General features: G+C 52.5%; 3 protein-coding genes across 3 annotated transcripts in view; 2 read left to right on the top strand and 1 right to left on the bottom strand.

The window, feature by feature from the left end:
* Positions 1-6,885, top strand: part of Exosc2 (exosome component 2) — a 10,084-nt gene extending 3,199 nt beyond the window's left edge. The window contains exons 3-9 of the mRNA XM_004640449.2: positions 1,226-1,297; positions 1,635-1,724; positions 2,709-2,774; positions 3,424-3,492; positions 4,361-4,537; positions 5,252-5,380; positions 5,994-6,885. Of these exons, the coding sequence (XP_004640506.1) occupies positions 1,226-1,297; positions 1,635-1,724; positions 2,709-2,774; positions 3,424-3,492; positions 4,361-4,537; positions 5,252-5,380; positions 5,994-6,074 (684 nt within the window). The 3' untranslated portion in view covers positions 6,075-6,885. The remainder of the gene's footprint in view (positions 1-1,225; positions 1,298-1,634; positions 1,725-2,708; positions 2,775-3,423; positions 3,493-4,360; positions 4,538-5,251; positions 5,381-5,993) is intronic.
* Positions 6,886-7,330: 445 nt separating this feature from the next.
* Positions 7,331-10,716, bottom strand: LOC111812416 (transcription initiation factor TFIID subunit 4-like). The gene is made up of 3 exons (XM_023700489.1): positions 9,591-10,716; positions 7,931-8,746; positions 7,331-7,714 (listed from the first exon to the last, which is right to left on the bottom strand). The coding sequence occupies exons 1-2, from the start codon at positions 10,691-10,693 to the stop codon at positions 8,734-8,736; spliced, it is 1,116 nt and encodes a 371-aa protein (XP_023556257.1). The 5' UTR covers positions 10,694-10,716; the 3' UTR covers positions 7,331-7,714; positions 7,931-8,733.
* Abl1 (ABL proto-oncogene 1, non-receptor tyrosine kinase) overlaps positions 10,199-14,683 on the top strand; it is a 150,724-nt gene continuing 146,239 nt past the window's right edge. The window contains exon 1 of the mRNA XM_004640447.2: positions 10,199-11,553. Within this exon, the coding sequence (XP_004640504.1) occupies positions 11,418-11,553 (136 nt within the window). The 5' untranslated portion in view covers positions 10,199-11,417. The remainder of the gene's footprint in view (positions 11,554-14,683) is intronic.

Raw genomic sequence — 14,683 nt, 5'->3', positions numbered from 1 at the left:
GTGCCCTCACCCACAGCTGAGATTTCCTGTATGCAGGGCCATGTGTCCTCTGAGTAGAGATGGTTTTGCTTCTTTGTTTTGGATGTCTTTTACTTCCTGCATGTGTTTTCAGGGGAGAGCCCATGGAAGCTCGGCCCAGGGAGAGGGGCAGTGTTGGGGTTTTGAAGTCCTTGAACGGGATGAGCTCAGCATGGGGTGAGCAGGGGCCAAAAAGATTTGGAATTAGAATAAGGAGCCTGGAGTGAGCAGCAAGTCCCTTTGACTAGTGGCCCGGTGGCCCGCTTGCTCCACCTTCTTTCTCCTTCCCCGGCAGTGCAATCTGTATCCCACAAGTGTTGCAGTCAGGGTTTACAGGGAAAGGATTTGGTATAGGACGCATCTTTGTAAGGTTATTTTATAATCACGCAAAGATCCAGATGCAGAAGGGTACAGGAGATTGTCCACACTCCAGAGACCCAAGAACCCAACTGACGGCCTGCGTCCCACAGCAGCGTCCTGCTCAAGTCCTAGAGCCCACGGTGATGTCCTCTGTGAGGTCAGCAGGAGGCCTAGGACCTTTGGTAATGCATCATGGAAGTGTGTACCAAGGAACCGCGCTAGGAGGCCCAGCCGTGCTGGAAGCTAGAAAGTCTGTGCCAGCGGAATGAAGGATCTGTACCAGCAGGCTGAGGGATGTGCACTGGAGCCAGGACGCAATGCTCAAAATAAGGACCAGAGCTGCCCCACATAGTACGGTGGCCGTCCTCAGCAACAGCAGTTCCAAGCTCCTCCGACGAGAACAGCTGAGCTCATCACGAAAGCCAGCGGGACTCGCTTCTCCAGCAGGACCCACAGCGCCGCCTTCCCCCGCAGTTCTCCTCGCAGGCTGTGGGCAGCAGCCCTCGGTGGGCCCTCCGCGCCCAGCACCACGCTGACTCAGTCAGCTGGGTGCTCCAAGCTGCCCCCCTGTTGTCATCCACCACAGTAAGCAAGCACCTCAGGCTTTCTGCTGCCAAGAATCCCGCAGGATGCGGATGTTGGCCGACGGAACTACTTGCACGAGTGACTGGTGCAGGGCTAAAGGAGGCTGGGCTGCGGCGCTGCACTTTTTAAAGTCAAGTCCAAGCAGCACAGTTACGGATCTGCCAAGCATGGCGCTTACCCGGGCCCCTCGGCGCTTACCCGGGCCCCTCATCCTGTTTAACCAGAATTGCCCAGGGTGCTCTGAGAAGGCCTGTTCACTGAGGTGTGGTCTTTCCTTTTATCTTCCAGGTACAATGGTGAAGTAGGAGACATTGTAGTGGGGAGAATCACGGAGGTAAGGGTGGTGGTGGCTCTTGTGGGCAAAGTAAAGGCCACCTGGTGACTGACGGAATGGGCAGGCGGTCTGCACGGAGTTGTTTTACAAACACATTCCTTGCCTGGGGCTGAGGTCTGACACTGACCTTGTGCCCCACTTTTTGTTGAGCCAAGGTCTCACTATTTTGCCTGGGTTGGCCTTGAACTCACTGCACTACACTCCTCTAACAGGCTGACCTGCCTCAGCCCTGCAGTGCTGGGATTACAGGTGCGCCACCACTGCAGCTGTCGGTCTCCTACGACATGAGCGCTTCCTCTTGAAGCATGTGTCTAGTTGTGCACCTTTTTGTTTGCAGGTTCAGCAGAAGAGGTGGAAGGTGGATACCAACTCCAGGCTGGATTCGGTCTTGCTCCTCTCGTCCATGAACCTTCCAGGCGGAGAGCTGGTAAGGGTCCTGCTGGGTCCTCAACTGTGCCGTTCCCTAGTGACACGGTGGCGCCCTTGCTGCACCAGAGAACCGTGCGCGGTGCTGAGCTTGTGCCTGGGTCGCTGCCTGCATGTGCCTCTGGCCCAGGTCTCAGAGCAGGCAGCAGCCTGTGTGGTGAGATCAGAAGCAGCAGAGGCGGGGAGAGGTGTGCTGAGCTGCTGCTGCTGCTGCGCCTTCTCGTCCGGCTGTGTCAGCCTCGCACAGTGGGTGTCCTTGAAAAGTTGCTGGTAGAGGGGCCGGGGAGATGGCTCAGTAGGATAAGCGCTTGACTGGCAAATGCAAGGATCTGAGTTCAACCCCCGGTTCTGCCAAAAAAAAAGAAAAGTTGCCGGTGGAGTCATTTTTTGTGAGTTGAGTGATTGTGGCAGCGCCTCAGCTGCCGCCCTCTGGACGGAGCACGGTGCAGCCCAGCGTCTGCTTACAGAGGGGCTGGCTGCGCCACGCCTGTGGAGAAGCCAGGGAGGAGGCTGCTTGGAGGAGCTGGGGGATGGGCACAGGATTGCCCTGGTGCCTGGCAGAAGGAGTACACGGGCACATGGCAGAGGATTGATTCCAGAGAGGAAAGCTCATGCTGGGTCGGGGTTGATGGCTGAGGAAATGGGCTCGGAGTCGCGCGCGGGGGTGGGGGGAGGGGTGTCCTCAACTGCGCCATTCCCTGGTGACATGGTGGTACCTGCGCAGACACAGCCTGCAGGGTGGGCGTGTGCCATCAGGTGGGGTGCTTGGATGTTCCTCGGCAGGGAGGGACCAAGAGGGAGAGGTCTCCCGGATGGAGAGCAGTGCCGGCCTTGTTCCCTCCAGTGCCCCGGGTCACCTCTTAGCGTAGCACTGAGGGGCTGAGTGTCATGGTTGGCTTCACAGATCTGAAGAGGTAAAAGAGAAGGACGTGGAGGGAGAGGTCTGTGGGGACTGGGCCTGAGCACCATCGTTTCTTTTTCTCAGAGGAGACGATCTGCAGAGGACGAGCTTGCCATGCGGGGCTTCCTGCAGGAAGGAGACCTCATCAGCGTATCCTGTGTGCCACGTCCTAGCCGGGTGCTTTCCCCAGGGCTGTGAAGGGGTCTCAGGCTCACTTGGGTCTGCCACAGGGGCTGGTCATCCTCGCAGGGACCCGCGACATCCTGGCTCCAGGGCTCTGCTGGGGACTTTTCTCTGGGTCATCTAACTCCTGGGAGCCCTCGTGGTAGTTCAGGCTTGAATTTTCTCTTTTTTTTTTTTTTTTGAAGAACACTTTTTTTTTTTAATATTTATTTTTTTTATTTATTACATTTATTTAGTGTGTGTGTGTGTGTGTGTGTGTGTGTGTGGCCAGTTCAGCCCACCAGGGGGCGGGTCTGGCTGGCATGTGGTGCTGGGGATCGAACCGCGGTCCCTGTGCTTTGCCAAGCTTGTTTCAAGTAGGTGCTTTAGACCACTGAGCCATCTCTCCAGCCCCTTGAATTTTCTCTTACGTTAAGTTTTATCCCAGGGAGCAGAAAGGTTGTATTCATGTCAAGGAGCCCATATTGCCCAGGGGAAAGGACATCACAGTGATGTTCTCTTAGGCCGCCTGAGCGAGCAGGGGGCCGGGCTGGGGCCGGGCAGGTGTGGGAGGCTGCGTCGTCGCTGTGCATGTGGGCAGTGAGCCTGTTGTGCACTCCTTCACCGCCTTGGCCAGGCAGAGGTCCAAGCAGTGTTCTCTGACGGAGCCGTCTCCCTGCACACGAGGAGCCTGAAGTATGGAAAAGTAAGTCGCGTGCTTATGCCTGCCGTTTGCCCGCTGAGGCTTCCGGTCCATTTCTGCATCCCCATAGCCCCGACATGCCGACCAGAAGAACTGTGGCTCCCAAGCGTTGATGGCTGGCATCCCCTCACCTGCTGGCATTCTCAGAGCGTCTCAGCCTTTCCTGGCTGGCCGAAGTGCCCCTCTGCCCAGGGCTGTGAGCACTGCTGTACTGCTCCCCGTGGGACAAGCTGGGGCCGGGGTGGGGGAGGCTGAGACAGGGCCGCGAGCCTCAGCCTTCGTCCCGTCAGCTCAGTAAAATGAGCTGCGTCACCACCAAGACAGGGCTGTTGCCTAGGCCTCGAAGTGCAGCTCCACCGCTGTGTGCGGTTACACGGTGGAGGCCAGCCTGAGAGAACTCGGCTTCTGGCCCCGGGCTGTCTGGGGACACCCCTGCCCTTGCTGGAGGGGCAGCAGCTACCCCCCTTGGCATACGGGAGTAGGCACTGAGTGCCAGTTCTCAGGCCGGGGCCCACAGACCCTCCGTGGCAGGATGTGGGCCTGGTTCTCACCCTGCTCTTGCCAACATGAATGTTTGGGGTGAGGGAGGAGCTCGGGTCACGGGGCAGGACTGTGGTCCCCAGCTAGTGGGAAGGCTTGGTACACATTCTCATGTCTGGAGCTTCCCTGACTGCTGTGGTCCTGAGTTAGCCTGCGGTGATGCCTACAAAGGGAAGCGACAGGTGAGCAGGACAGTCACCTCTGGAGTGTGTTTCCTGCACAAACGTCCAGAGCTGTGGTGTGCGCCGGCCTGGCTGTAGTGAGTGTGCGGTCTGGAAGCTCCTGTCCCCGTGGGGATGGGCGCACGGTGACGGCCCCGCGCTGTCTCTAGCTAGGCCAGGGCGTGCTGGTGCAGGTCTCCCCCTCCCTGGTGAAGCGGCAGAAGACTCACTTCCATGACCTGCCGTGCGGCGCCTCCGTGATCCTGGGCAACAATGGCTTTGTCTGGATCTACCCAACCCCGGAGCACAAAGACGAGGACGCAGGGGGCTTCATCCCAGACCTGGAGGTGAGGAGGCAGGCCACAGAGCCTGGGGTGGGCGGCACTCGCTGCTTGCTTCCCTTTTTCCTGTTGGTGCTGGGGATCGAACCCAGGGCCTTGAACCGAGCTGGGTCTCAGGCAGTTTCATTGTGAGAGGAGATCCGAATTAGTTGCTCCATCGGCCTGGAACTCATGACCTCTTCTTCAGCCCCTGAATAGCTGTGGTGACAGATGTATACCACCTTCCCCTGCTTGGAAGTTGCTGCTTTTTAGACTACAGTGTTGTGCTATTTAATGAGAGGACGTGTTCTGAGGTGTCAGTGTTTGGTGATTTGGTCATTGCATAGAGAATACTTACAAATTAAACAAAGCACCACTAGGTAGTTTAATTGCAGGAGACCAGCACTATCTGTGGGTGTGTGTGTGTACGTGTGTGTGTGCACGCCATTGTGCAGTGCGTGTCATTGCCATAGCCCAGGTGAATTTGGCTTTCCAGCACACAGAGGTATGGTAGCAGAACTGCCTTCACTTCTGGGGAGAGACAAATTTGGGGTTGGTTATTTGTTGGCAAAAGTGGCATAGATGTGGGTCAGCAGCCAAATAGCCCTAAGGAAGTCACGCACTGTCTCGTCCCCCAGTTGGCTGCTGGCCTGAGTGGTGCTGTCCGTGTCTGACTGGTCTTTCCTGTGAAGCACTGGGATGCTCCTCACTTTGGTGCTGTCCCCTTCCATGTCCCCACAGCCTGTGTCGCTGACTGATCGAGAGGTGATATCCCGGCTCCGGAACTGTGTGGTCTCACTGGTGACCCAGAGGATGATGCTGTATGACACCAGCATTCTGTATTGCTACGAGGCGTCCCTTCCGCACCAGGTGCTGCCCCCACCCCCACCCCCACCTCCCTGCTGTCACTGACCCTGGGTTTCTTCAGAGTCACAATCACGTGTCCTAAACACTTTTACCAGGTGCCTTAGTGAGTGTCTGGCAGGTCTGTCCTCAAGAACTTGTGGTATTCTTTTTTTAAATTTTTTATGTATTTGGTACAGGGTCTCACTGTGCAGCTCGGACTCATGGTGACCCTCTGTTTCAGCTTCCTCAGTGCTGGAACTTACAGGTGTGCACCACTGCGCCTGGTTAAACTTGCAGTATTCTGTCTGGTGTCAGGCTGAGGGTTAGGAGTGGCGCTGGGGTCTCGGAGGGCTCCTTTGTGACAATAGCCCTCTTGACTCCATTGTCCCCATCCCACATTCCAGCCATGTTCTTCACAAGTGTCAGAGCAATGCCCTTACTCTTGTGGGCTCCATCGCAGGGAGTCCTCTGATTCCTTAGGCTGATTCCAGCAGGTCATGCCCTGCCGTCCCTACTCGCACAAGTACAGCACAGAAGGTGCGTGCTGACCACGCTTGGTACCTGCGTTTAGGGGTCTGCTGCTCTGCTGCTGGCTGGCTTCTTGATGAGCACGTACCTTGTCTTTCATCTTTTTCAGATCAAAGATATCTTAAAGCCAGAAGTAATGGAGGAGATTGTGCTGGAAACTCGCCAGAGGCTTCTAGAGCAGGAAGGATGAGGAGCAGCTTCCGGGATGGGATTGTGCGCTTGGCTGCAGCGGTCCTGGGAAGTGCAGGGTCTGTTCTGGTCCCCACGTGCGGCCCAGACAGCATCCCGCAGACTCCTGACTCTGCTCGGAGCACAGTTGCTGTCCCCACCCCCAGTCCAGGCCTGCTTTCTCATTTGGGACGAGGGGCTTGGTGGGTGAGCGGTGCCTCATGAGTCCTAGCAGAAGAAGGTAATGTTAGGTCTTTGAGATGCACAGTGTCCTCCTGGAATAGCATAGAGCAGCCTTTGTCTTCCCTCACTCATGAAGTTGTCTTGGTGCAAACCGTGGTGTCCCTGACCCCCAAGCGGTCTCCACTCCTCCTCCTCTTAAGGCACAAGTGCACAAGGGAGAGTGCGCCTGGTAAAGCTAATCCTGAAGCCAGATGGAGGAATGAAGTTAACCCAGCAGCCCTTGCCTGGTTGAAATCTCATTCGATCCTTCGAGCGACAGATGCAGGGGACCCACAGCAGGCTGCCAGAACCTGCCCTGCCTTCGAGGGTGTTTACGAAGCTGAGTTCCTGTGAACAGAGAACACAAATGTCCTGGGCCCATTGTCCTTAGGGTGCTCTGATAAGGGGGAAGAGAACAAAGTAGGAAAAATGGGAAACAGCTGTTTTATAATAAAAGAGTGACACAGGGTTAAAGACGAAAGCAAGATGCTGAAGTTTTCACTGAAGCGTAGTATTCTTGTGGTTGAATTTCTGATGACTATTAGAAATGGTGCCCTGACTTAGGGTGGTTTTTTTTTTTTTTTTGCGGAACCTGGGATTGAACTCAGGCCTTGTACTTGCCAGGGAAGCGCTTATTCTACTGAGCCATCTGCCTGGCCCTAAGATTTTCTTTTAAAGGTACTATATATGCAAGCTTGTTTCATTTTACATCTCTGGTGACCTTTTTTGGTATTTCCAGTGTAATGGTTTCTGTCCTTGTCATGCTGGATACATGAAGGAGGGCTCAGACACAATTCCCTTTTGGCTGGGGAGCTACCATTCTTGGGTCACAGGGCCTCACTGCAGTTCAGGCTGGCCTTGAATTCACAGAGATCCTCCTGCGTCAGCCTCCTGGATGCTGGGATGAAAGGGATGCAACTCCTGAACACTGCATTTGATGGTTTTTAAATACAATTTGGCTGTCTTTATTTGTTTTTGAAGTACCAGGGATCGAACTCAAGACTTTGCATTTGCCTCGCAGGTGCTTATGCTGCTCAGCTATCTCCCTGGCCCTAATTTGGCTGTCTTTAAATGGCATGTTTCTTTATGTAACATAAACCAATAGACAACTTCTTTCTTCACTTTGGTTTTATCAAAGCACTTGTTGAGGAATTTGCTGGTAACAGTACATTCTTCTACAACTGGAGGTTGGCTCCCCTGTCATTCTTGAAAAGGTTTCCAGGTTGTATATCTGCTGGCAGAAGGAAATGAGAGAGCAGGAGCCTGAGCCGGCGGTGTCGTCCTCGCTTGGCTTCTCCCATGCTGCCAGCGTACACCCTTTGTTCAGTGTCTGCAGAGTGGTGATCAGTGATGGGAATGAGATCTGAAAGCATCTTTTGTGACTGCAGGTCCACTAGAGGGCGCCCTTGTTCAGTAATTGCAGTAGGTGTTTGTACTGACCTTTGATTTTTTTTTTTTAATTTCAGATTTTTTTAAATTTTATTTATTTGTGTGTGTGTGTGTGTGTGTGTGTGTGTGTGTGTGGCCAGCTCAGCCCACCGGGGGCGGGGCTGGCTGGCATGTGGTGCTGGGGGATTGAACCGCGGTCTCTGTGCTTTGCTGAGCTCGTTCTAAGTAGGTACTTTAGACCACTGAGCCATCTCACCAGCCCCTGACCTTTGATTTTTAAAATGAGAACACAAGTAGACCAAACCAAATCACTTAATAAAAGTATATGAGTTTTAAAGATTTGGGTAACATGCTATCAGCATTTCTATGCTTCAGATTCCATTTTTAAGTCTTCAAAGTATTCTCCAGTGTTGTACAGGGATTTAAAACGTTTGCTGCATCTCTTTGGAAAAAATAGTCTGGGCTTGGGAGTCACCTAGGCCTAGGGAACAACAGAAGCGAAAACTGGAGATTAGAGATGGGCCTTTAGGTCTGATACAGTTGACCTCTGCATGGACTGCATGTCTCATTCTTCATGGAAAACCAGGCTAGTTTGAGCCTCATCAAGGCTTCTCAGCCTTTCGGTTAAGAACAAGCCTAGTTTGATCCTCATGATGGCCTAAGAAAGTGAGCAGCCATGAGCCTTCTTGTAGGTCCAGCAAACAGTGAGGCGGCTGGCGCGAGCCTGTGCACACCAGTGCGTCAGGAGCCGACTGAAGCTCTCGGGCATAAAGCAGTCCTTTGGAGGGCTGTTGGGCTGAGGGGAAAGCTTATGGGTCCAGAAGTCCATTTCCAACGGATGGGTCTTTGGAAGGTTACCTGTGTACAACTTGTCCCTTTCTCCACAGCTGCTCCTTGAGGAGGAAGCATCTTTGCCCCATGGTTGTATCCCAGCACAAGAAGTGCGTGTTAGAATGAGCTCTGATTGGATTGTCCAATTTTATGCTAAAGCAGAGAGGAGAGCACGCAGACGTCTCAGTAGGGATGTAGCTCAGCATACAGTGCCTGCCCGGCATCCTGAGGTTCTGGGTTCAACCTCTAGGACTGGAAAGGGAAAGAAGTCAGATGTGAGGAAATTATAGGAATAAAAGCCAATCTTCAAAAAAATTAGTAATCAGGATAAGGTAATGGGGTCACAATCAAAGGGGGACAAAGGGCATCGCATTTTGAAATTATAGTTCTAAGTGTGTGCACAAGTTTTCATAATGTGTCACATTCAGTAGTATCTCCAGGTGACTTTCCCTGCTCGTGCCATTATGGAAAATGTCATTTCTAGATCAAGAACATTACCAAAATATGTAGCTGAGCTGTTTAACATTCATCAGAGGCATTGCCCTCTGATACCAGTCGCAACTTGTGAAAAATAAATTCTGTAACATTGCCTCAAGAGTTACAGTATTTGATAACCTGATGGTGCGGTAGAAAATCCGAGAATTTTGGAGCAAGGTCAGGCTGGGCGGTAGTGACTATCACTAGCCGGGTGACCCATGAAAGTCACCTCTTTCCCCACCTGAGGGACAGGAATGCCACTATGCTTCCGGGACTCCAGACTTTTTGGGCTATAGTGTGTGGGTCCGAAGGAGTGGGGAAATCCAGGCCAGATGCTCCATGATGGGGTGTAGGGAGAGTGAGAAAGAGGGCACCTGGTGCTTTTAAGCTGGCAGAAGCTGAGTTGCAGAAGGTGCTAGCTGTAGGCCCGCAAAATCCCAAACTGGGCATTTTCTCGGCTAACATCAAGGTATTTGTGTTCGTTTGTGCAGGCTAAAAGTTCATGCCACCACAAACGTCTAGGATTGCACCTGGCATGCTGTTTCTTCAATGAGTGAGCTCCCCCCCCCCCCCATATTCCCGGAACAAGCCAGTGACTTCGTTAGCAACAATCGAATACCTGCTTTCTGTGTCCTCATAGGTCCAGTACTTAAGCCGGTTTCTGGGAGCAGGCCAAATTTTCTCCAATAAGGTCAAGGAAGTAATCCAACTCCAGGTCTTGGAAAATCCAATCCACAGTTTCCCTTCGCTCTGGCTCTCCGCCAGTCTCACTGCTCGCCCAGAGAAGGCACTGGCCGGCTGCGGCGAGAATCCCCCGGCTCCCAGGAGGGCGGGGCTGGCGCTCCGGAGCCGGGACCCGGCGCGCCGCGGACCACAGCTCCCGGTACGCCTCGCGGCGGAGCCGAATACGGTTGGCTGGCAGCTCTTGCCCTGCTGCTCGCCTCGTCCTATGGGAGGGGGAACAGCGGCCTGATCCGGATTCCCAGCGACCAATAGTGGTGCAGGGGAGGCGGGCGCTTCCTTACAGCTCACCTTGCGCTCTGAAAAGCCGCACAAAAAAGGTCGTGGGGGGTCGAGCTGTTCTGGAGGTGACTTCGAAGTCCGCAGGTGCGGCGGCATCCCGTGAAACAGGCTCCGGGGGTGCCCTGGGCCCCCAAGAGGCGGGCTCCGGACGTCGCGGGGGCGGGGCAGGGGGCGGGGCCTGGCCTCGTTGTGGAGAGGCTCGTAATCCATCATGGCGGCCGTGGGGGTCGGTGTCTGTCCCTGAGCGGCGCCGGAGCCGGAGCTGGGTTCACGTCTTGCGACGGCCGAGCCTCTCGGTGGTCCACGGCCCCTGCAGACCGCGAACAGCAGGCTCCCTCGGCGGAGCTCGGGGGATGTAACTGCTCGGTGGCGGCGGCGTCCGGAGCCGGGGGAGGGGGTGTCTCGGACCGAGACCCCAGTGCTTGCTGCGGGCAGTGGAGCGACCGGGCCTCCTCCCCCTCTGTGCCGACCTCCTGACTTCGGGGCCGCGAGAGCTGCGGCCCTTACACCGCTGTCCCGGATCGGGACACCGGGGGTAGTTTCAGTTTTCCCCGACCTGGGACACCCCGTTTCGTGAGGCTGGAGGAGCGTCGACCCCGGAGTAAGCCCCCCCATGCCCTGCCCCGGGAGCCACCTCCTGCCCCCGAGCCGCCCTTTGCTCCAGATCCCGGCCTCAGCTCTGGCCACGGAGCTTCCCATTCAAATCCCCTTCCTGCTGTCCAGCGGCCTCCCCTGACCCCCCGGTTACCCCCGCGAGTCTGTAATGCCCTGACCTGTTCCAATGTCACCTGCGGCCCCCTTGGACTCAGCGAAGCCACAAACTTTAATGGAAAGGAAAAGTCTGGATTGGTTTCACAGGCCTTTTAAAAAGAGGGCTTGAAAGTTGCTGGCACCGCATTTCTGCCCAGTCTGACTGCAGGCAGGCTTTCGGTGAAGTCTGCGTGAGTGACCGTGTCTTCTCCGGAGAGCAGCGGAGAGTGGAGAAGCCAGGACAGGGAGCAGCGGCTTCCACACGAGGGGTTCTGGGGACGCATCCGAGATGGTCAGCGCTTCCCTTACGCCTGGAAACCGAAATGAAATTGAAGTGTTTTGAGTTCCTTTTAGCAACCCCTGTGAATATTTCTGTTTCGGTTTTTCTTCTCGAAAAGGAAAACTACTCAGTCCGTACAGCCTACTTTTGAGTCAAGAAGCGACACTTTTGGGTTGCATCGCAATTAAAATTAATAAACTGGCAGTCGTTGGAACACCTGTTTACGTGTGTTAGCCCGAACTCCACTCCCCTGCCTTGTGGAAGACGTGTTTCTGTGATTGGCCTCAGTTGCCGAATGTGAAACCCCACTACATACTGCCTTCCTTCTAAGCCCACTGACTGTTCTGGAAGATCTTGAACCCTCTTCTGGCAAGGGGTGCCCATCATTGCTTTATGGGGCAGCAGCCTGGAAAAGTTCTTGGGGACCAAAGAAGGCCAAGTTTACCTGCCCTACATTTTATCAAAGGAGCAGGGAAAAAGGAACCATCGAGGCATGGGGGTCCACACTGCAATGTTTTTGTGGAACATGGTGAGTACTTTTTCTACATTTCTGGTCCAGTTTGTCCTTATGCGTTCAGGTTAAGCGACCAGAACTGTCTGACACAAGAGTACTGCTGCCAGTTATGCGTAGCTTTTTTTGTTGCTATAGTTGTGTCTGGTGGATCTTGTTCTGTACTCCATGATGACTTTATTCAGAACGTGTTTGAGGGGCTGGGGAGATGGCTGAGTAGAGTAAGTGCTTGCCCGGCAAGTGCAAGGGTCTGGGTTCGATCCCTGGTTCCGCCAAAAAAAAAAAAAAAAAAAAAAAAAAAAAAAAAAAAGAAAGAAAGAAAGAAAGAAAAAAAACTTGTTTGAATTCCGTATTTTTTGCCTGATTCTGCTTGTAACTCCCTGTTGACCGAGGACAAGCCACTTTGCTGTTCCAGAGCCTCACTTTCCTTAGGAGTTTGGACTTCACTGGCTTCTTAGGGTCCATCCATACTTCTGTCATCTGCCCTAAGTGTCTGCCTGTGTGGGTGTTTTCCTACTTTGCACAAAACTCATCATATTCTCAAGAGTGGTTTGTGCATGACTCCTGGTTGGTGCTACTATCCTTGACCTTTCCTGTGACAGTTAGTAGTCCTTGGAAGTCTGCACTCTGAAACTGGGGAAACAGCATTCTTCCTGAATGGAGGATATGCAGCTTCTAGTTATTTTACCTTTCTGAAGGAGTTACCTTCCCCCAGTGAAAGGCACTCTCTTCTTCCCCTCTCTCTGTATAGAATGCCACCATGCCAGGCAGAGGTTTTGCTTTCTTTCTTTCTTTTTTTCTGGTACTGGGGATAATACTTATAGCTTTACATGTGTTACGCAAGCAGTTGCTGTATCCCCAATCCTTTTTAGTTTTTATTTTATTTTATTTTATTTTTTATTTTTGGCGGAACCAGGCATTGAACTCAGGCCCTTGTGCTTGCCAGAGAAGCGCTTATTCCACTGAGCCATCTCCCCAGCCCCTAGTTTTTATTTTAAAAGATCTCACTAGCCAGGCCTGGTGGTGCATGCTTGTAATCACAGTCCACTAAGCAGGCTGAGGCAGGAGGATACCTTCAAGTTCAAGGCCAGCATGGGCCGCAGACTGAAAATGTTTCACTAAGTTGCCCAGGCTGATCTCAAATTTGGCATCCTCCTGTTCCTGGCTCCCCACTAGCTGGGATTACAGGCATGCACTATCATGCCCAGCTAGTTTTGCTTTCTTACAGAAAGTATTCAGTTAGGCTAATTGAATCTAGGTACCTGGGTTTTACTATGAAACGTTAGCTCTGGTTTAGCATTAGTATTAAGCAAGCAAATGTAATAGTCTGCAGTCTCCCCAAATTCAGTATTTGAAAAGGGAATTATTTATATTTGGGTAGTGATGACTATGCAACCTTAGATAGTAAAGATTGATACAGACTTTTTGGGGAGTTTTGGTACAATCTGTTAGAATTTATCATTGGCAACATATACTGGCAAAGTATTACCTTTACAATGAAAATTAGAATTTTGGAGAACTTTTATCTGCCCCTGCCATGTTGATGATTTTAGTATTTACAGATGTGAGATATATATATATATATATATATATATATATATATATTTAGTATAGGATGTATAGGACCTCACTACACAGATCAGACTCATAGCAGTTCTCCTGTTTGCAGCCTCCCAAGTGCTGAGATTATAGGGGTGTGCCACCATGCCGTCTCAGTCGTTGTCTCAGCGTGCCCAGGGGGTAGGACTGGCGCAGCTTGTGGTGCTGGGGATTGAACCCTGCTCCCTGTGCTCTGCCTAAGAAGCAGGCACTTTAGTCTACTGAGCTATCTGGTCAGCCCCCAGGTGTGATATTTTGATATTTCATCATGAATGTATTACTTGAGAGACCTGCATAAGCCTGTGAGTCATTGTTTTGTAAATGCTTAGCACATGATATAGAATTACGCACAGGGCCATTCAGAAAGTATTCGCATGTATAGTTATATAAAAGGTCCATTTGAAGCACAGAATGCACTGGAAGACTTCAGTGTAATAGAATAGAGATGGGATTTTAGTTAGCGTGGCTAGAGAGGCCGGCTGGGATGGGAGCGTTTGAATAAAGACCTTATCTTTCATAGAAGTGTGGGGCACCGCATTTCTGTTGGGGAGATCAAGTGCAAAGGTCCTGAGGCAGAGCCTGCAGATTGAAGGAACAGCACAGGGGTGAGCATAGCAGGGGCAGAGAGAGGAAAAGAGGGCTGGAGGGGAAAAATGGGAACGGGGAAGATGCCTGGCAAGAAAGGGGGATTTGGTCATTTCAAGGATTTTGACTGTGTGCATTTTGATTGGGAAGCCTTTGGTGAATTTTGAAGGGCAGTCATGGGATGAGTGTTTCAGTAGAATTTCTGGGACTGGGGGGCTGGCCAGATAGCTCAACAGACAAAAGCACCTGCTTAGGCAGATCTCATTGGCTGGGGTTCAGTCCCCTGTGTGCTGTGTGGGCCCCGCCCCCAAGGCCTGCTGAGACCAGGCATGGGCGTGTGCACCTGTAATTCCAGTGCTTGGGAGGTGAAAAACAGGAGAATCACTAGGAGTCCCACCTACGTAGTGAGAACCTATAGACCCTGTACTAAAAAAAAAAAAAAAAAAAAAAATTCTGCTTGGACCAGGTGGTGGCAGTGGATAGAGGGTCAGGTTCTGTAAATATTGGAAGACACAGCCCCCTGGGTTTGCCCTTGGTTAGATGTAGGTTCCCAGAGTTTGAGACTGAGGAACTGGAGGAATGAAGTTGCTTTTTAGTGAAACGGTAGCTGACTTATCATTGGCAGCAAGTGCTAATAAGTTTTTTTTTTTTTGTTTTTTTTTTCCTGGAACCAGGGATTGAACTCAGGCCCTTGTGCTTGCCAGGGAAGTGCTTATTCCACTGAGCCATCTCCCCGGCCCCTAGGGTTTGTTTTTTGAGACAGCTTCTCACTGTGTAGCCCAGACAGGCCTCCAACTTGCTGTGATCTTCCTGCCTCAGCACTGGATTGAGGTGTGCACCACCAAGCCCACCCACTTATTTTCCTCGAAATTGAGGAGTGCAGTGTGGGGAAGGCTGCAGAAAGTTAGCAGCAGGACTGTCCTTGTGGGCATGTTACCCTGGAGGTGGCTGGTGGGCACTGAGG

This window comes from Octodon degus, unplaced genomic scaffold (assembly GCF_000260255.1).
Source record: "Octodon degus isolate 3935 unplaced genomic scaffold, OctDeg1.0 scaffold00123, whole genome shotgun sequence".
Taxonomy (NCBI): Eukaryota; Metazoa; Chordata; class Mammalia; order Rodentia; family Octodontidae; genus Octodon; species Octodon degus.
This window is presented reverse-complemented; position numbering and strand designations above follow the sequence as displayed.